The sequence below is a fragment of the Oryza brachyantha genome, chromosome 10, assembly GCF_000231095.2.
Source record: "Oryza brachyantha chromosome 10, ObraRS2, whole genome shotgun sequence".
NCBI classification, from domain to species: domain Eukaryota; kingdom Viridiplantae; phylum Streptophyta; class Magnoliopsida; order Poales; family Poaceae; genus Oryza; species Oryza brachyantha.
The window spans coordinates 13,994,168-14,014,483 of NC_023172.2; the positions used below are offsets into that span (position 1 = coordinate 13,994,168).

The window sequence follows — 20,316 nt, forward strand, 5'->3', positions numbered from 1 at the left end:
GGCACATGCAAGGAGAATAGGTTGTAGTTAATTGGAGTCAATTTGTCAATACCAGATCTGGTCTTAATGCACTTGCAGGAAGCAATGCATATTTATGCTGCCTTGATGGGCGAAAACAGAACTGTCGGCAACTTGGTTAAGTCAACTGTGTCAGTCGTAAGAGATTCAGATTATCAGATATCTTCACCTCCAAAAAAGAGTGAGATGATATATGAACTGCAGGTCACCCTGCAAATATCACTGTCTGTGCATTTACAGCTAACCATATAACTAGATCATGCAAAATGAAATAAAATGATCAGTAGAGACACCATGATTGGGGAGAACATGAGACTTCTGAACATAACGCAAAGGCGTGCACTAATCAAAATTGACATATTCCGGTAAGGCTTTCATGATAGCAAAGCAAGCATTTTTGGAATCTGCATTCTCTCATCGCTTGTTCAGGGAAACAAGTGTCTACAAACAACTGCAAACTCTGCATGTACCTGATAATACAATAGCCTAGTACATAAACGTCTCTGGTGGCACATGACGAAGATGTGTGAGTTGCCGTGCCGATCTCAGATGATCATTACCTCTTGGAATTGCATCAGAGTAGCAGACTGCATTACTCCCTCGCTCTTTATGTGAAGCGCTCACAAGGAACTTCTACAGCATCCTTCTTTCGCATCTAGCAAGGCAGTGAATCTAGTCTACTCCGGATCCATCCATAAGCTATGGATGTTTGCATCAAGCATATCAATTGCACCTATCCGCTGTATGTACTAACAACGGAATTTGTGTTTTCCTGCCACGCCATTTCACTTCCTCATATGTTCAGGAATGATCCGGTGGACTAGCTCAACAGGAAGGCCTTCTAATTCTGTAGAAAATAATTTCCCAATAGTTGGGTGATGGACAAGACAGGGGCATAAAAGGAGTTCAACTGTTAAAGTACAGAAATTCTTACCAGCCGCTGAGAAGTCGAACAAGGGAGGTAACGGTCGACCATTTGACAAGTAGGTCTTGGGGTCCCGCAGCTCATCAAAGAATGGGTGTGCACAAGCGTCAACCTGGAAGAATAGTTGAATATGTATAATCAGACAAGAATAGTTAAAATATGTATTATTAGACGGTACTGACTCAGATTTTTGTCTTTATTTCCCAATCTAGTAGGGTCATCATTCATAGACACAAACATATATATCATACTTCCTCCGTCCCATAATACTTCTCTTTCTAGGTTTAGCGCATACTAAGGTTTAAGAAGAAAAGACTATAATATCCATTATTAAATATTGCATGGTTAGGAGTGAGTGGGTAATTAGGGGTATAACAGGGAGAAATTTGAATGAGGTGATTGATGGGTTAAGTAGTACTCTAGGAAGACAACTATTTTGGGACAGGAAGACAAAATATTTTGAAATGGAGGTTGTATATAATACTTCATTACAAGGAAATTAGACTAACATGTTCAATAATTTGCTAAAATGCCTCAAATCCAAAAATCAGTCTTACAGCTGTGCAGCGCAAATTTGGTGAGTACTGCAGCAACCTTGACACAAGATCAACAGCTTCAGGTGGCATGCGCTTACCAAAAAGCTACATTTCGAAGAATATTGTGTGAGCAGGAGTACAGCAGTCTAGAATATGTGCTATAGAAATTAGATATCCACCAACCTTGTGCCATGGATGAGCTTTTATCTGAGGGAATTTGAATTCGGAATAGTTTGGATTCATGCACCTGATTTCTTCTCTAGTTGGTGTACCCAAAATCTATGATAAGAAAAAAGAAACGGATCAATCCACAGGCCTAAATTACTGGTTCTAATGGATTTGATAGGAGATATAAACCTTTATTATTTCCACCAGTTGATCAACACCACTTTCTCCAGGGAACAGAGGCTGCAATTGTACACATTTGAAAAAAAAAATCAGCTAAAAAATTCAAGTAATAATGTGAGAAAGAGTCCCCCACTGACACCCTATAAAATAGAGCACTTGCATTCAAATGAAAATGCTGAGATATGTTATTTAATTTTTTTAGATAATGGTGAGACTTAAGATAGCAGTAAGTTCGATTCAAAATTATTCAATAAAGTATAGCCTCGAGTCATGAACTTGACTAGAAAAAAACTGAGTTTACCTGACCAATCAGAAGCTCAGCTAGTACACAACCAACAGACCAGATATCAATTGCTGTGGTATACTCTGTAGCTCCAAATATTAGTTCAGGAGCCCTATAATACCGCGAGCAAATGTATGATATGTTAGGTTCACCGGGAACCTGAAACGTAGTGTCTGCATAGTCAAATACATGGGCAATACAGAATCAACAGGCTAGCAGGTAAAAAGAAAACGAACCAATTTCTTAGCACTCCCAAAATCACAAAGCTTCAGTTCATGAGTATGAGGATTGACCTGAAAAATTAATCAACTTGCAATGAGACAATTGCTTGTATAGCAAGTTTACTTATATCAAAACACAAACAACTAAAAATATTGCAGGCGATCACGTTTTTTCACAAGAGATATTGCGCATGCACATTTTAAACTTAAATGGATCATTTGCTTACAAATAAGAAGAGTACCAAATAGTAAAAAAAAAGGGAAAAGGACGTTTCAAAAGCATACCCTGTATATGCCTAATAAAAATGACTCTCATGATACATACCAGTAGATTTTGAGGTTTAATATCTCGATGGCATACACCAACAACACGATGGATATATGCAAGGGAACGGCACATCTATGAAAAATACATAAGAACAAATAATTTCTTTAGAATCATTGAATCAAACGGTTCAAAATGATCTACAAAGCTAAGTATATAACTTATACACATACCTGATATGCATACAGCTTAACATGCAATATGGGCACACGCTGGTTCATACGATTGTGGTATTTAGCAACACGATAAACTGTCTCTGAGACATATTCAAGAACAAGATTGAGGTAAACTTCGCCTCTCTCAGTTGTCGAAAAGAAGTGATGCTTTAGCTGGACTACATTAGGATGGTCAAGCAATTGCATTGTTTGAAGCTCTCTATTCTTATATCTTTTATCTTGCAGAACCTTCTTAATAGCAACAGTCTCTCCAGATTCCAAGCACTTGGCCTGTCATACCAGAAGTGATAAATGAATTTATGGCCCAATATTGTAATTTTCTATCACGACGACGGCAGTTATATAAAAGGGCAAAAGTTGGCAAATGATATACCTGAAAAACTACACCAAATGAGCCAGTACCAACTACACGTTCTGCCATGTACGATACCTTCTGTAAAACAATTAGCACTTGTATTAGTGTTTGACCATGCATGTATGTAAAGAATGTAGTAATGCAAACATCCAAGAGAGCACTCTTTTTCCAAAGCAAAATGCATAACCAACAGGAAGAAATAACATCATCAATACTAATAGGATGCATCATAGTGCAAAACAACATCCCTGTAGGAGTTTTGGGGAAAAAGGGAGGAATTTCCCAGCTTACAAAACATGCAGATATTTTCGGTGCTGATGCATTGTATTAATATCAAGCAGAAGAACAAATGAGAGAGGGTGGTGAAGATATGTGTCATGGATTGATGCATCACCTGCTTTGGCTTCCCATTTTGACCTCCTATTGTTGTCACAATAATCTGACCTGTTTCTGCTCCAGTTCCATTAACAATAATACCTTCAGATTCCTATAATCAGAAAAACTATAACATAAGTGGCGAAGTAAGGTGGCACTATATCAAGTGACAAGTCGAATGATATCAAAATAACCTTATCGTTACGGCCATCGACTTTATCATCACTTATTGTCATATCATTCATTTCTTTTGGAAGAATATTGGCACCTGCCTCTTCTGTTCTACCGGGATTCTTACTAGTAGATGTGCTTGCCTCCGCATCTCTATGAGATGAAGATGGTTCTTGGTCTACACGCATAGGTTTGTCATCAGTTAGATGCGGCTCAATGACAATATCTCCTGCTCCATCCTGATCAAATTTTGGTCTTTTGGTGCCAGAGTCACCACCCTAAAAAGAATAACATAGATTGTCAAATCAAGCTCATAAACAGGTAGAGGAACTAATTCTACTTTTCTGATTCTCAAGCACGGATTCATAATCGTCTGCTAAGAGTCATACACAAGTAGGCAAGTAGTATTAGCTAACATTGTGCATCAAACTCCACCAATTCATTCTACATTGCTCTGTGCCCAGTTTTTTTATTGTGATTGTTGAGTCATTTTTTGTTCCGAGTGTTATGAGCCATCAACTGCCTCATCAATCACATCATTCTGAAAAGTTGTTCGAGGCTCAGGGGAGCATGATTAAGATTAAGCGCATGAGGAAAGCAAACCCATCAGGAAAAAGTTACACATTGAACTGCATTTCCTTTACAACAACTAAACCCAATAAACTTATTGGCAGATTCTCTTTTTCCTAGCAATGTCGCACAGCTATATACCACCGTCCAACCATCACAATGCAGCATCAAATCCCCTCATGAAAATCCATAGCCTATGAAGCATGAACACCAGGAAATAAACAAATGTATCGCAATGCTACAGAGCTGCGGACAAAAACGGTATCCTCTCTGAACCAAACTAGGCAAATAAATAGCCGGGCAGAAGCAAACAAGCTGTCGCCTTTAACCTTTAAAGCGCAAGGGCGAGGTCTCAATGCTCTAAAGAAAAAGAGAAAACTAAAGCGCTCTGCCACCTGGTGGCGCAACAGCCTTCAGCCAATGCAAACTTTTCTTTTTCTCAACCCATCCAAAGCGGAAGCCAATAAACAACCAAGCAAACCAACGCAACGAACACCACGAGACGAATCTCCGGTTCGTCTCCACGCCATTAACACCAAATGCAGCTGCGGCCAGAACGACGGTGGCGGAGATCGAGCGTGCGAGCGAGGGAGCTCACCGGATCGGAGACGGAGGAGCGGCCGGAGGCGATGCTCTTGAGCCGCCGCATCATATGCATCCTCCTCCCCCCCACCACGGCAGCCTCCCCCACGATCCCTAACCCTAGCCCGCCCCGCCCCGCTCCCACCACCCTCCTCCTCCTCCGCCGCCGCCGCCGCAGCTCCGCTCCTACCGGAGGGCACGCCGCATCCCCACCCGCGAAGGCGGGCGATCTGGGAGGGGAGGACGCGGCCCGAGCCTGGAAGCTTCTGGAAGCTTCGGGGCGGCGTCGTCGTCGCCGCGGGGGAGGAGGCGAGGGAATTTTTTCCGGGGAGAGAGACAGAAATGGAGGGGTGGTGGTGGTGGTGGTGGGGTGGAGGAGGGAGGGGAGGGGAGGGTTCGCTCGCTTGCTGCACCACTAGATTTCACGGTGCTTTTTTTAGCCTTCTCTCTCTCCTCCGGTTGTTGTGTTGGTCGCCGAAACGGCAGAAGCTGGGAAGATTGGAGGAAGTATTTGCGTTCTCGCCCCTGGGTTTGTTTGTATTGCTGGTTCCGGGCTTGGTTTTCAAATGTTTTTACCTCCCTCTGTCCCTCATCCAGCTAGGTGTACGACAGGGTACGTGGCACCTCTTCGAGTATGTGTATTTCACGATTTATGTTATTCAGAAAATTTATGTAATTATTGTTTTATTTTATTATTGTTAAATGTAATTTTTTATAACTTATATTTATGTATTATTTGCACAAAATTAGTGAATACAACGAAAAATCAGCATAATTATCTATTAAAATATAAATGGTTTACAAGTACCATGTACTCGCGCGCTTGGTAGAAAAGTTGATGTTTAGGACAATGTTAGATCAAACATTTGAAAGTTGGGATGTTAATTTAGCAGAGATTACAAAGCTCAAAATAGTTCTTTTTATGGTAAATTTAATGGTATTATTATAAAAAACAACCCATTTGAGAAATTATTCGTGTTCAAAATTTTAAAGATTTGACCAAACTAATTTGATCCAAAACATTAAACATGTACTGATGGAGTAAATACTGTATAATGATATGAAAATATGATATTATTTTACTATAAGAGGATAACAATAAAAACGTAAGGACTACTAGTATCCTCTACTATTAAAGCTATTAACCAGTGGAGCTCGTGTTATCCCTCGACGACACGACGACTTTAATCCAAGTATCCTTGTCCATTCTTTCACAAATTGAAACACCAGTACACCACTCTCTTAAAAACATTTATAAATGCACACAATGAATTGTGTAGTGGTGATATTTGAATTCACAGACTCTTATCCAACCTCCGAATATGCGATGAATTACGTAAGGGTGAAACGGTAAATTCAGCAGACAACAACCTGAAGTTGTACAGCAATTTTCCCGGGGTGCATAGCGCAAAAGCGAACCCATCCAGAATTTTTGGGCAATCGGCGAGGTCGCCGGTCAAAGCCCCGCAGGTGCGAGCCTAATCATTGCCACCGCCGCCGGGCCCCGCGCCTCGGGCCCCACGCGCCGTCCAGGCCGTCCGATCCCCCGCGCCTCCCGATCCGACGGCTCCGAGCGACGATAGGTGGCGCTCCCACGGCTGCCGCCGATGCGGGAGATCCGCGCCGCTGTCTCGCGGCCCCGGCTGACTCGCGATTTGGGCTCGATTTCTCCGGGCCGAATCTCCCGCTCGCCGGCCCAACTAAACCATTCGTAGAGAGTGCTTTAGCTGATGGCCACGAGAAAGGAAAAGTCCGCGATTCCGCGTCGATAAACCACCAGGCGCGCGTAAGACGATTTTTTTTATCGGTTGGAGTAATTAATGAGACGTAAAATTAGAAAGTACGTATTGGGAGCCGTTGGATATCAATTTTGGGCTAATTTTCTAAAAGTAAGTCTAGGAGCTGAATTAGTCACTATTGAAGATGTCCATAGGTTTTCTAACGACACTTATATTTTAAAAATATATAACAAGCTATTCTCTTTCGCTCTAAAGTATAAATATTTTATTGGGTTCTAATTTTATACCACAGTGTAAGCAATTTTACATGATTCGCATTATTGTCATTGAATTAATGGAAAGGGAATCTCAGTATCTATGTCGTTGTTGGGTTTGTTTTAATATGTCTACACATAGATGTAGTTGAAATTTGTGAGGAATTTTTTACAGTGCTCCAAGATTATTTTGTCCATCCATTTCATCTTGATCTAATGGTTGATTTTGGTATTACCTCCTAGGAGGTAATAGATCTTAAAAAGGAAATAAATAATATATTGTACTTGCTATTTACAAGAATGGAAAGTAATTATTCCGATAATATCACCTGCTATTTTTCTATTTCTAATTCAAATCACATTTAGCCGCTTGAACCTATTTTCAGTCGTTGCTCTGGTGTCCTCGGAACTCTGGATGAGATGGCACCTAGAGTTCTGAAGAATGTTGTTGTCTCCCGGAAGCGTTATGTTTCTGTTTCGTTTAGTTTCAGTTTAAGTTTGGATGTTGTCTCTGTGTTTGTAAAGTATCGTTGTATTTATGTATGAAAATGGGAAGCGGAGTGTCCTTCTTCAAAGGAAAAAAAAAGGCAACGATAATCAACTAACTAAATATATATCTATAATTCAATATTAATATTTACTAAACAATCTAAAAATATTTATTTTTTCGAAACATGGAGAATAAAAGACAAAAGGTGGGAAGCCTATTTTTTCCAATTTCCACGAGCTAACTTTTCATCAGCGGCTCTCTTAAGCTCTATGAGCAAGACCGAAATCTTGTTAGCAGTAGGGTTACGAGAGTGCTAACGAGGGATGCAATTTTTTGCTGGAACAGTATAAATGTATAATATAATAGAGTAGCAAAACTTGATCGATGTTTTTCTTGTTGATTCGCCGGGGAATGGCATCAAAGAATGCTTTTTTCTTCTTCCTTCTTGTGCATAAGGTTCCAAAGAATCACGGTACGATCTCCGAAATTTCAGAGATGCTGATCTCCTCGTACATGGAGGAACAACCCCAACAAGAGGCCAGGAGCCGTCCACGACGAAGCTCAATTATTCTCTCCGATCATCGAGGCGGGCAGACAAATTTTTGAGTGTCCCATCGGATATGATGTCTGAAAGTTTTTTTTATATGAATAAAAAATAAATCTCATAACTCGTCCGAAAAACACGAGACACAAACATATATAGATTATTGTAACACTTATTACTAATTATAAACTAATTAGACTTAAAAGATTTGTTTCAAGATTTCTTCCATAGCTGTATAATTAGTTTTTTTATTTTATCTATATTTAATGCTTTATTTAGATGTTTAAAGATTCAAAGCATGTTTTTTTGGAAATTAAACAGGCCCGGCCAGCGGCATTGCAAAACGAAAATTATGTCGAGACGGAACAAATCAAACGACCGGCGATCATCACGGGAGGAAGAAACCAAGGGAAATTTAGCTGTGGTTGCTATCGGAATATGGTGATGCGATGACAGGCGCAGGCATTGCCCAATGATGCCGGAGATAATCGCGGAAGATGAGGAGAGGAGAGGAGAGTGGAGGGGAGGACGGCGACGACGGACGGTCGGTCGCCGGCGGCGTTGATGGGGACGGAGAGGGAGGGAGAGTGACAGGTGTGACAGCGGCGAGGGCAAGCACGGCACGTAGCATGTCGGATGAGTACTTGCCGTCTCCGATGGGATGGCTCATGGCTGCTTTCCCTTCCCTGTGAGAGCAGCTGGCCAACGGAGACGAGACCAGGGTCCAGGGGTAAGGTAATCGTTTGTTCTTTCATAAATTTTCAATATAAAAAAGTAATCTTTATAAATTTTCTAAAAGTAGGGCAATTCGTTTTAAAGGATTTGTAAGAAAAAAGTGTAGAAATATGAAATCTTATAAAATGTGTAATATAACAACGTTCGTTTGAGATAATGCATCTAAGAAAAACTAAAAAAGAATCCACTCCAACCTAATTTTCACAATGCTAGGAGGAAATTTCTATATTTTTCTTGATCCTATAGGTTTAAACATACATTTATATCGTAGTGCTATGTTCCTTATATTCATATAATTTAGAAATTCTGCCAACTGAATAAGCCCCGGTGTTTTCGGTCCGCCAGGCCAAATGTATTCACGAACGCATAGACACTAGTTAATTAGACCATTGGTTAGAGATAGCTATTGGTCGGCCCATCGTAAATTTTATTAAGTTAAATTAGATCTGATACTAAAATACTAATGTATTAATCTGAGCCTATGTCTTGGTCTAATAGCAAACGTCGCAAAAATGTCTATGCGTACATGAAAATATATATATATACAAACCTTTTATACTATGTTTACATGTAATTTCTTTGTTTATTTATTTGACGTGGTTGACTTTTAAATATATGTTTTATCATTATCTTATTAAAAAAATATATAATCATTAATTATTTTGATATGTTTTGATTTATTACTAATGTAACTTTAAAAACGACTTATAATTTTACATATTTAAAAAAATTAAATAAACAAGCGGTCAGACGTATATCAAAAGTCATCTACGTAAAAACAGATAGAGTATAAAATTTGGTCTTTATACACAGACAGTTTACATATATAAAATCTACATATAAAAATTAAATTAATTTAACTTACAAATGTGGTGTTTAGATTGAGAAATTTTTGGAAAAAGTGTCACGTCAAATGTTTGACCGGATGTCGGAAGGGGTTTTCGGACACGAATGAAAAAACGAATTTCACGGCTAGCCTAGAAGCCGCGAGACGAATCTTTTGAGCCTAATTAATCCGTCATTAGCACATATTGATTACTGTAGCACTTATGGTTATAGGCTCAAAAGATTCGTCTCAAGATTTTTTCCGTAACTGTGCAATTAGTTTTTTGGTTCATCTATATTTGATACTTTCTTTAGGTATCTAATGATTTGATGTGATGTTTTTGAAAAAAAAATTTAAGAACTAAACGAGGCCAAAGTATCTAAAGTTGCGTTCGCGTGGGCCGAACGAACGGGCCAACTTCCACCGGTGGTGCCGAGCAGAGCTAGCGCGCGTGGGCCGTCGCCGTCGCCGCGTCGCGCCGACAAGTTCGGCGGACGCCACGGCACGGGCGCCAGCTCCGTGCTTTCCTTCCTTTTCCCTTGGCGCGTCGCTTCCACCGCGCCGCCGCAGCACGGCCTCGTGCCAGCTCGCCACGGGAAGCAACAACCTTGCCGTGCTTGCCAAACCGCGTCCCACCCCACGCGCGCGCCGGAAACAACGCCCCCAACCACCCCGCGCGCCATTTATTTACCCGCGTCGCCTTCGTTTCCACCACCACCAGTCGCAGCCACAACCGCAACGCACGCCGGCGGCGGCAGACGAAACCCACACGAGGAGGAGGAGGAGGAGGTAGCGTTCTTTGTCGGAAGCCCATGGCCGCGGCGAGGTACGACGCGGAGAAGGGAGGGCGGAAGTGGGAGGGGGAGCGGGAGGTGGAGGTGCCGGCGGTGGCGGTGGCGCAGTACCCGCAGCGGGAGGGGGAGAGGGAGTGGGTGCCGTGGGTGGTGCCGACCGTCGTCGTCGCCAACATCGTCGTCTTCGCCGTCGCGATGTACGTCAACAACTGCCCCTCCCACGCCTCCTCGCCGCGGGGCGGCCGCCGCGGCGGCGCGTGCGTCGCCGGGTTCCTCCGCCGCTTCTCCTTCCAGCCGCTCTCCGAGAATCCACTCCTCGGTCCCTCCTCCGCAACGTAAAGTGTACCCTTCACATCTTAAGCCACCACGAAATTGTTACCAGTTCTTACCACCTCAATACCTGAACTGAAATTGTTCATGGTGAAATGGGGATGATTTGTTGAATCAGTAGCACATTTTCTCGCATTACAGATTGCAGAAGCTGGGAGCACTTGTGTGGGACAAGGTTGTTCATCAGCATCAGGGATGGAGGCTAGTGACCTGCATCTGGCTGCACGCCGGCGTCGTCCACCTGCTAGCCAACATGCTAAGCCTCGTGCTCATCGGCCTCAGACTTGAGCAGCAGTTTGGATACAGTAAGCACAGCTTTATTATGCAAATTGCCCGCCAAATATACTGTCTTGGTTAGCCTATCTGAATCTATGTTAACTTTTTTTTTGTTTTTTTGCAGTGAGAATTGGCGTCATCTACCTTGTCTCTGGCGTTGGAGGAAGCATTCTTTCATCGCTGTTCATCAGAAACAACATCTCTGTCGGTGCTTCTGGCGCTCTGTTTGGGCTCCTTGGAGCAATGCTGTCGGAGCTTTTCACCAACTGGACCATATACACGAACAAGGTGACATTTTTACTCACACTTCTGAATACATGGGAAAAGGTTCATCTGATCACATTGTATCCAATCAATCCTCTGGTAGCTCAATCTCACTGTATCCAATTTGCAATGCAGGCTGCAGCTCTAGTGACTCTCCTGATCGTCATCGCGATCAACCTCGCCATCGGCATCCTCCCCCACGTCGACAATTTCGCCCACATTGGAGGGTTCTTGACTGGTTTTCTCCTCGGATTCATCTTCCTGATGCGCCCACACTACGGCTGGATGCAGCGATATGTGCTGCCTTCCTCCGTCAAGTACGCCTCCAAGAAGTACCTGGCTTATCAATGGATTCTGCTGGCCGTGGCCTCGATCCTCGCTGTCATCGGGTAAGCATGCATTGCGTCTTCGCAAAGCAAAATCTTTTTGTTGTATTATCAATCTTGCACTGGTTACACCGTACAATTGGGGACCAATACCAATCACCATCTCATTATGTGGATTTCAATGTGTTTGATGATTAAATTAGTAGTCGGGCTGGCATCAGAGCCGTTGGTGTTGCCTCCTGCCTGTCCATGTCCAGAGCTCATGTGAACTGACAGGCCGGTCCAATGCAATAATGCACAGCTCAAATGCTGATCAATCCAGAATCCCTAGAGCATTTGGTTGTCACATTAGATAATCATTCTCCCCATGCTATTGCCGGCTTTTAGCTTCCAAGAGTAACGTGTTGCTGTTGCTTTCAATTCAGCCTAACATGCAACCTGCTATTATCTTATTGTGCCCCAGTTAATGAAAGTCTATTAGTATAATACTGGCTATTTATAATATTTCTGTCAGTATGGTCGGTTTGATGCTTTGATTCATTTTTAAGTTTGAATTTGAACTCATCATTGTGGTGCGTGCTAACATGTGCAGATTCGCCGTTGGGCTGTCGATGCTCTTCAGAGGAGTGAATGCTAATGAACGCTGCCAGTGGTGCCACTACCTGAGCTGCATTCCTACATCAAGATGGAGCTGCGGGAACTGAAGATTGGTAGCAACACAAGAACTGAAGAAATTTGAGAGATAATCTCCACAAGATCGATATTTGCTCGCGAAGTGTTTGATGCACAGATATACTGCAATTTACTGTATATAATATATACAGACATGACTTCCCAGTGGTTTGGTCAGAAGTTCACTTGATTGATTCATTATGTTTGTTCGTCTGAATCATTTGGAATAGAAACATTTTGACATCTTGAATCTTCCGCTGGCCTGTGTACGAGTGACTAGCGATCTTGGGATTCGATGCAGAACCGATTTGCCGTTACCATTCTGGCATAGTTCATGTGCAGGATTCGATTAGCCCAAGGAGCCAAGTGTGTGTTGCCGACCAAATGGCAGTCTCGTGTAGATTATATATATATATATATATATTTTTTTTTTGTTTGAATGGAATGCAGGGTCCAAATAATAATACCAGAAGACCAACAATGCTTCATTACACCATAGCGCTGCATGATTCTTTTTTTGGTACTTCACATGATTATCGCAGCGGATTATTTGGCCTCTTGAAAATATTTATAACGAGTTCTTCTAACCCGGACGGTGAGATGGGCCCCGGCAGGTTTTTTTGTGGGGTAAGGGGGCGTTCAATATGGGTTGTGAAATGGGGTGAAGAACACGGCCATAGTATATTTTTAAGTGATTAATTAATGTACTATCGTTTGAAAAAACATGGAATAAGTATATTGAAATTTTAAAAACTGGAAACATACGTATTGAAGTTTGAAAAGGTTGAGGTTATTTACCTTTGTATTAGTACTATGTGTGATGGGTTGAAAATGAAGGGGATGATTAATTAGTTTTTTCATGCGAAATATTAAACAACATATTTGCAAGTGAAAAATAATTTATGAATAAAACTGTTATATATGTATTATTAGTGATCTAAAAGCAAAATATAGAAAAAAAACTATGATAAAAAACCCTTAAAATAAACTCTAAATTTAAGGTTATAAATTTAATATTTGTCCTATAATTATAAGCAGAAGCGAAAAATGAGGATAAAAGTATTTCTGGACAAGAGAGTAACAAATTTATTAACTGAATTTTTGACACACATTTACACGCACACGCTACACCGAGTACACTGACGTTTGCAGGCACTCCAAGAGCACAAAAGCATCTCACTGATCAGGCGTGCACGTATAAATGCATACATAATTATAAAATTAGTGGTGATCAATGTTACATTTAAGGTCTGAATCAATGTACAACAGCACTACTTTACGTGATACCTGTTCATCTGACCATCTCCCGACTTTCATAGCCCCAATTTCGCCGCGCATATTTGGCATGAACGGTCAAGCTCCAACAAAAAGCTAGGTGAGCAGTCATGATCCAAAAAAAAAGAAAAAAAACTAGGTGTATTGTGCCACTTTGAAATCGATCATCTTCTTCCTGTGTTTGGTCATCTTGGAGAATCATGCTCATTGCTCCTGATCTTGAGCTTCATCGTTAGACCACGTCTTCGCTGCAAACAGGAGCTTCTCACGATGGTCCGAGCCATTTTCGCCGTCGACAATCTGAACACCCCACCTCATCCGACCAGTGACGAAGTTCTTGATCTCTGCAAGAATGGCGATGTCGTCGCGGATGATCACGGCGCGGCCGGGGCGAAGGATCCTGTCCATCTCCAGCAGGATGCTCTCCACGTCACACCTGGATCATCGCAAGAGAACAAAAGGCACTGATCAGTAGAAACTCAGTGAAAAAACTAAAACTGTATCAGGAATTCAGGATTGTGTTGATTTTGATGAAGGTGATCAATGGCATGAGCTAGCATTCTTGGAGGAACCTGTCTCTGTACAGGGTGAAGAGGGAGTCGGCGTGCAGGAGGTCGTAGCTCATGGCGGGAGTCGGCAAGGGCTTACACCTGCAGTATCAGATGCCGCCATGGCAGTTCATCGATCTCAGCGAGACAGGAAGGAATTAAGCATGCTATTTTGCTGTGATTTTTTGAAGCTTTTCAGAGGTTTGTAGTGACCAGTCATGGTAGACGCCGATGAGGCCGCGCTGGTAGATCGCCGTGAGCGTGTCCGCGTCCCCGCCGGCCGAAGGGACGACGACGTTCATGACCCAGACGGGGTCGTCGGCGACCGCCGCCGCGAACCCGCCGAGGCGAGCGTTCATGTCGAGCAGATTGCGGAGCCTGCCCTTCTGCCCGAGCTGGGCGGCCACCGCCTTGTACCGCGCCAGCGCCATCCTCCCCTTCCACGTCTCGCCGGCGTGCCGGAGCGCCTCATCCGCGGTGGCCTCCCGCGGCGGCGCGGCGCCTTCTTTGATCGGCGTGATGCACGGCTCGACGTCGCCGTCCCTGAAAAATCGCCCAGCATCTGTGACGGCGAGAAGAAGAAGAAGAAGAGAAAGTTCGAGCAGAGCAATTGCTCGTGTCTCCCCGGCGACGGCGAGACGCACCATTTGTTGTCATCGCGGTTTTGGTGGCCGGTGCAGAACCGCGGAGAATCGTCATCGTTTTTGCCGGCGTCGCAGCCGACGTGGCTCACCGGCTTCTGCCAGACGGTGACGCCGTCCTGGTCGGCGACGTTCCTCCAGCACATGCTCGACGTGGCGGCCTCGATGCCGGCGCGCTCCCGCGTGCCATTCGCCGGCGCGCCGGAGTGGACCCAGTAACCGCCCGGCCGGAGCACGCGGTCGATCTCCATCAAGAACCTCCCGCCTGAGCCCACGACCACCGTGTAGCCATCGTCACCGGCCGATTCAGATACAGAATTATGGATGCGATGCAAGGATGAGGGGTTACCGTGGAGATGCCACGGGACGAGGCAGCGGCCGCAGTGCGCCATGTCGAACGCGCCGGCCGGGAACGGAAGCCGGCGGCTGGGCACGCCCGCGGCGGCGGCGGCGGCGAGCATGGCAGGGGCGCCTCTCTCCAGGGCGAGCTCGACGAGCGCCGCGCCATCAGACGAGCCCCATGGCGCCGCCACGGGCACGGTGAGCACGCCGCGGGACAGCAGCTCCGTCGCCCAGTTCCCTCCATGCTAACATTTCGCCATTGACAGTGTCAGGTAGAAGTTTTATGTGATATGTTACTATAATGTTTTTTAATTCTACAGTTTCCATCTCACAAAGGCTTTATTTCTAGTTATATTATTTGTTCTACAAAGATTTTATTTTTTGACTAACTATATTGCATTAAGTTTGGTAAAGTGAAAAAAATTTAATTTAAAAACTCAGAAATTAATGTATTAAAATTTGATAAAGTAAAAAATAATTTAGTTTACATGGCTTTATATTGATTTGCCGAGGTAGGTTAAAAGCGAGGCTTCTTAACACACCGGTTTAGAAGGTGTTTAGATGTTAAAAATTTTTAGCAGAAATATCATATTAGACATTTGATCGGATGTCGGAAGTAATTTTCGGGAATGAAAAACAAATTTCACAGCTAGTCTATAAACTGCGAGACAAATCTTTTGAGCATAATTATGTCAGTTATTAGCACATGTTGGTTACTGTAGCACTTATAGCTAATCATGGACTAATTAGTCTTAAAAGATTCGTCTCACGATTTTTCCAGGGACGAACCCACGTATAGCCTCCCGGGGTCCTCGGACCCCAGGTAAATTAATCAATTCTCACAAAATTATATCATATTAATTAATGTATAATAAAAAATAGATAATTAGTACTGAATTCCTAATAATTTCTATTCTAAATTCGTCACTGGATTTCTCACATAACTTCTGTATTTAATGCTTCATTTAGATGTCTAAAGATTCATGTGATGTTTTTTTTAAAAAAATTGGAAACTAAACAAGTCCTTAGAACAAAATGTAAGTCAACGGTTTTGGTTGACGACGTCACATTATGGTGCACACTGGTTGGGGGCATTTCTCATTGCCGGCGACCATTTCTTGATTTGGCCGCCCACTAAGACCTTGTTTAGTTCTTAAATTTTTTTTAAAAAAAACTTCACATCGAATATTAGGATATTTAAATAAAGCATTAAATATAGATGAACCAAAAAACTAATTATGCATAGTTATGAAAGAAATCTTGAGATGAATCTTTTGAGCCTAATTATTCCATGATTAGTTTAAGTGCTACAGTAACATGTGCTAATGATGGATTAATTATGCTCAAAAGATTCGTCTCGCGGTTTCTAGGCTAACCGTGAAATTCGTTTTTTTCATACGTGTCCAAAAACTACTTCCGACATCCGGTCAAACATTCAATGTAATGTTTTTGTCAAAAAATTTTGGCATCTAAACATCACCTAAAGCATAAGCTGATGTCCGAAATCCGAATATACGTATCAGGCTAAAGATAAATATCCAAAACACCCCCTCTTTTAGTTCACCTAAATTCCAAAAGGTCCTTTTCAATATCGAATTTTTTGCGAGAAAAACCCCAAAATTTTCTGTAATCCAAATGACCGTGCATTGAGAACAGGGAGGGCGCGAGCGAGGCGGCACTCACCATGGCCCCGACGTCGAGGGCGGTGCGCACGGGCGCGCCGATTAGCCGGAGCACCGCGTCGGCGTAGGCGCGGACGGCGCCTGCGTCGCGGAAGCGGAGCACGTCGCCGTCGAGGCGCGCCCACCTGCTGTCGCCGCCGGCGGCGGCGACGGCCTCGGCGCCGTGGGCGGAGTTCCCCGCCCACACCACGCCGCGGCTCGCCGGCCACGGGAACGGGCCGCGGAACCTGCTCGTCACCGCGCGCAATGCCCGGCGCGCGCTCGGGTTCCCCGCCCCCGACGAGACGGACAGCCCCGCGTCCTCGGCGCCGTGGCGCGTCTCGAAGTCGAGCTCCTCGTCGGCGCCGCCGCAGACCGTGCCGGCGCCGCCGATTCCGCCGAGCACGCTGCTATCCGCGGCGCCGCGGCTGTTGTGCCATATCGACAGGGTGTACGACGCCCAGCAGAGCATCGCGGCGAGGACGACCGTGAGGAGGTCGACGCGCGTGACCCTGCCGCACCTCCTGGCGCCGCCGGGGCCGGCTCGGCCGCCCGGAAGCGAGCCGGTGTTCGGCATCGCCGGCGAGAGGTGGAGGTCAACGAGCAGAGGAGCAAACGGGAGAGGACTCGATCTTTATTACGTGCGTGTACCTGGTCAGTTTGGACTTTCTGGGGAGATACTATGTCGAAAGAAACAAAGTCTTAGTTGTTTTGCTTTTAAAAAGCATAAGCAAAACCGCTTATTAGCGATTAAAATGTAATTTAGTGATAAATTTTTTATGTACAACCAAAACATAGAAAGTAATTTTTGATGAAAATCTGAAAATTTAATCTCAATTTAAATTAATAAAATTTAAATTTTACCTTATAAACACTGAGGTGTCAATGGGAAGAAGATAAAACTATATGGTTTTAGATGCATACGGTGTTAATAAACTGTTTGCACAAATAGTACCAAGTCTGTTATAAAATAAGCGGAACAACTCAACTCACTACCGTCCAAAATATACCACCTTATTTAGATTTCCTCAGTACCAATTGTTGTCTAACAGTAGTATTATGTTCCTATATTTTAGAACAAAGGGAGTAGTGTGAACATGTGATTAACAAATGCTAAGATTTAGTTACAAGATTTTAATTTAGTTAGTACTTCAATCATCAAATTTTGAATGCCTTAATTTACCTTTTCAAGCACCATTTGATTGAAGAATGATTGAAATCGATGAAATAATCGTAGGATCAACACATGAATTCTTATACTGGGATAAAAGTTTTATTAATAAAAATACCCGTACTCTAAGGGCTTATTTTTTTCGTTTCTGTTTTTTTATAAGCTAAAATTTAAATTTTTAATTATAAATTTGAAAGTTAATATTGGGGGTTCATCTTAGTATATGTTTCGGCCTTTACTTTTATATCGCCAAGAGTGCATATAAATTTTTTATTCGTAAGCTATCTTTCTTTTACAAATACATCGCTTGTCTTTTGCAGCGAAAAAGCCAAATATATTATCCCCGGTATTAACAGTGCTTCCGGAGAAATGAAATATGTCAATCCCGACGTGCTGTCGGAGCATTTCAAGCGGTATGTAAATTTAATCATCCATATTTCTATTTGAATGTCAATCTAAAATAGATTATCTTCTCATATCAGTAAAATTTGATTCACTCTAACAGAACATTCATATTATATCTTACATATATATATATATATATTTTTTGCATTCACCTTCTCACATGTTGCTCTTACTCTCTACTCTTGAGATTAAATTAGGGGTGGACAGAAAGCTCGTGGATCGTTAGCTCACTCGAATCGTGACAAATTCGGTTCGTTTCATTTTTCTAACAAGCCGAGCTAGCATTTTAGCTCATTAGAGATAACGAGCCAAATCGAGCTGGCTCGTGAGCTGCTCGCGAGCCTAACGAGCTAGACCAAAGACATAAGATTTACCGTCGTTCATTGATTTCACCCTGGAATGCATGTGTTCAGTAATTCATAGGTTCACCATGTGATTTGTTGGTTCAAACTTTAATATTTAAATATAATTTCATATGATTTGCATGTTTAAAATGGAAATTTGCTTGTATAACCTATTGAAAAATTATTTAGGTTAACTTTCTATGTATGGCTCACGAGCCTAACGAGCCAGCTCGAGCTTTATAACGAGCCGAGCCGAGCCGAGCTAGGTTTTTAGCTCGTTACGACAACGAGCCGAGCCAAGCCAGCTCGTTATCTTAACGAGCTGACCGAGCCGAGTCGAGCCGAGCCGAGCTGGCTCGTTATCCAGCCCTAGATTAAATGTTGAGATATTGAGTGAGGAGATTGAAATTCTAAATATTGATTTTCTCTTTTCAAGATGGTCTATTTTTGAATGATGTGATATAGAATTTGTTGAAGCAATTTTTCCCATATACCTATTTTCATTATGGATGGTGAGATAGATTATATGCTACAAATGCTCCTACGGAGTACTATCTAGAGTGAATAAATGTATAGTTAAACTTATCAAACTTCAACTATCAATAACTATTAAAATATTAGTTTAAAACACTATAATAACATATATAGAAAAATTACAATGAGTAATTAAAAGTAATGATATATATCTAAAACATAAATTTAGAGGCTCGTGCTGTTCTTGAAAGTAACCAAAATTATCAAATTGCTTGGAGTACATAAGTACAGTAACGTTGCTGTTGAAGCCGGAGCGTGACTGATTTGTGTGGCATTTGTAGAATTTTTTGGATTTTTAATTTTATTTATTAAATAATTTATAAAATTAATTTTTATTTTAAAAAATCATAGAACGAACCTCCTGCCGCTCTTTAGAGGATGAAAAACCTTCCCTGTCGTCCGTCGCGCCGTATGCCACGTAGGCTTTCCGCTCTCCTAGAAGGCGGCAGAAGATTAGATCTGTGACTTTTTTGAAATAAAAAATCAATTTTGTGAATTATTTAATAAATAATTAAAATTTTTAAAAATTCGGTATTTGTGGGGTTGGAGATAAGAAAACTCTAAGCCCGACCCCTATCCCCCCCTTGTTGTAGCTCGGGCCACAAGCTTGGTATGGGCTTGCTACAATCCAGCCCGTGAAACACTACTCGGTGGGCCTATTTTCTTTCTTTGCATAGAACAGCCCATGAGCAGAGCTACCTAAACTGTAGCATGTGGGAAGCCCTTGGTCAAATGACAGGAATGCAGCCCACGAGTCCTTGGATTTGAGTTGGATAGTGGGCATAGGTCATCCTCCGTTTAAAATATAAATAACTTTAGGATTTAAATTTTATTTTAAAATACAAATGTTTTTGGTACTATTTATAGTATTATTTATTTTCATTTAACATTCTTCGCATTTCATTTCCACATATTCTCTCACCCACATTCTAATCTTAACGGACAATTGTATACGATCCCGCTATACGTATGATCTAATTGTACAATTTACATATGACTAAAGCACTGCAACCATTAATTTTGTAAAAGGGGTCAAGTGAGTGGTACTGCAGCCGTTGATCAATTGGGTCGTACGTAAGTCGGATGGTTGAGTCGTATGCATAGCAATTTCCTCCGTGTATACTAGGGTTGATTGTGCTCAAGTAAGCACCGTATCACTGAATTAATGACGATGCAGTTAACAGGGAGGGGGTGCCGTTTAACTTTTCATATAAAAATAATTTATAAATAGAATTATATATATATAGTTATTTTAAAATA

The 20,316-nt window shown here is 42.4% G+C and overlaps 3 protein-coding genes across 3 annotated transcripts; 1 reads left to right on the forward strand and 2 right to left on the reverse strand.

Moving 5' to 3' along the window:
- Window positions 1-321: 321 nt before the first annotated feature.
- Window positions 322-5,242, reverse strand: LOC102706411 (shaggy-related protein kinase alpha-like). The gene is made up of 13 exons (XM_006661907.2): window positions 4,902-5,242; window positions 3,757-4,011; window positions 3,582-3,674; window positions 3,206-3,265; window positions 2,830-3,102; window positions 2,657-2,731; window positions 2,347-2,403; window positions 2,129-2,269; window positions 1,837-1,887; window positions 1,663-1,758; window positions 1,501-1,584; window positions 953-1,055; window positions 322-865 (listed from the first exon to the last, which is right to left on the reverse strand). The coding sequence occupies exons 1-13, from the start codon at window positions 4,959-4,961 to the stop codon at window positions 804-806; spliced, it is 1,410 nt and encodes a 469-aa protein (XP_006661970.2). The 5' UTR covers window positions 4,962-5,242; the 3' UTR covers window positions 322-803.
- Window positions 5,243-10,175: 4,933 nt separating this feature from the next.
- LOC102706685 (RHOMBOID-like protein 2) lies at window positions 10,176-12,572 on the forward strand. The gene is made up of 5 exons (XM_040528071.1): window positions 10,176-10,602; window positions 10,739-10,902; window positions 10,998-11,161; window positions 11,273-11,526; window positions 12,056-12,572. Exons 1-5 carry the CDS (start codon window positions 10,286-10,288, stop codon window positions 12,165-12,167), a joined length of 1,011 nt encoding a protein of 336 aa, XP_040384005.1. The 5' UTR covers window positions 10,176-10,285; the 3' UTR covers window positions 12,168-12,572.
- Window positions 12,573-13,600: 1,028 nt separating this feature from the next.
- On the reverse strand, window positions 13,601-17,255 carry LOC102719524 (probable methyltransferase PMT16). Its single transcript, XM_040528265.1, has 6 exons — window positions 16,625-17,255; window positions 14,949-15,186; window positions 14,603-14,864; window positions 14,172-14,501; window positions 13,983-14,060; window positions 13,601-13,846 (listed from the first exon to the last, which is right to left on the reverse strand). Exons 1-6 carry the CDS (start codon window positions 17,177-17,179, stop codon window positions 13,615-13,617), a joined length of 1,695 nt encoding a protein of 564 aa, XP_040384199.1. The 5' UTR covers window positions 17,180-17,255; the 3' UTR covers window positions 13,601-13,614.
- Between the last annotated feature and the right edge of the window lie 3,061 nt (window positions 17,256-20,316).

Coding starts and splice junctions, on each gene's coding strand:
- LOC102706411 (XM_006661907.2), bottom strand. CDS start 4,961: ATGCATATGATGCGGCGGCTCAAGAGCATCGCCTCCGGCCGCTCCTCC. Junction 3,103..3,205: donor CATTTGGTGTAGTTTTTCAG/GTATATCATTTG, acceptor CTGGTATGACAG/GCCAAGTGCTTGGAATCTGG. Junction 1,888..2,128: donor CTGAGCTTCTGATTGGTCAG/GTAAACTCAGTT, acceptor GTACAATTGCAG/CCTCTGTTCCCTGGAGAAAG.
- LOC102706685 (XM_040528071.1), top strand. CDS start 10,286: ATGGCCGCGGCGAGGTACGACGCGGAGAAGGGAGGGCGGAAGTGGGAG. Junction 11,162..11,272: donor GGACCATATACACGAACAAG/GTGACATTTTTA, acceptor TTTGCAATGCAG/GCTGCAGCTCTAGTGACTCT. Junction 11,527..12,055: donor TCGATCCTCGCTGTCATCGG/GTAAGCATGCAT, acceptor TAACATGTGCAG/ATTCGCCGTTGGGCTGTCGA.
- LOC102719524 (XM_040528265.1), bottom strand. CDS start 17,179: ATGCCGAACACCGGCTCGCTTCCGGGCGGCCGAGCCGGCCCCGGCGGC. Junction 14,061..14,171: donor ATCGGCGTCTACCATGACTG/GTCACTACAAAC, acceptor CTGATACTGCAG/GTGTAAGCCCTTGCCGACTC. Junction 13,847..13,982: donor TTCACCCTGTACAGAGACAG/GTTCCTCCAAGA, acceptor GCGATGATCCAG/GTGTGACGTGGAGAGCATCC.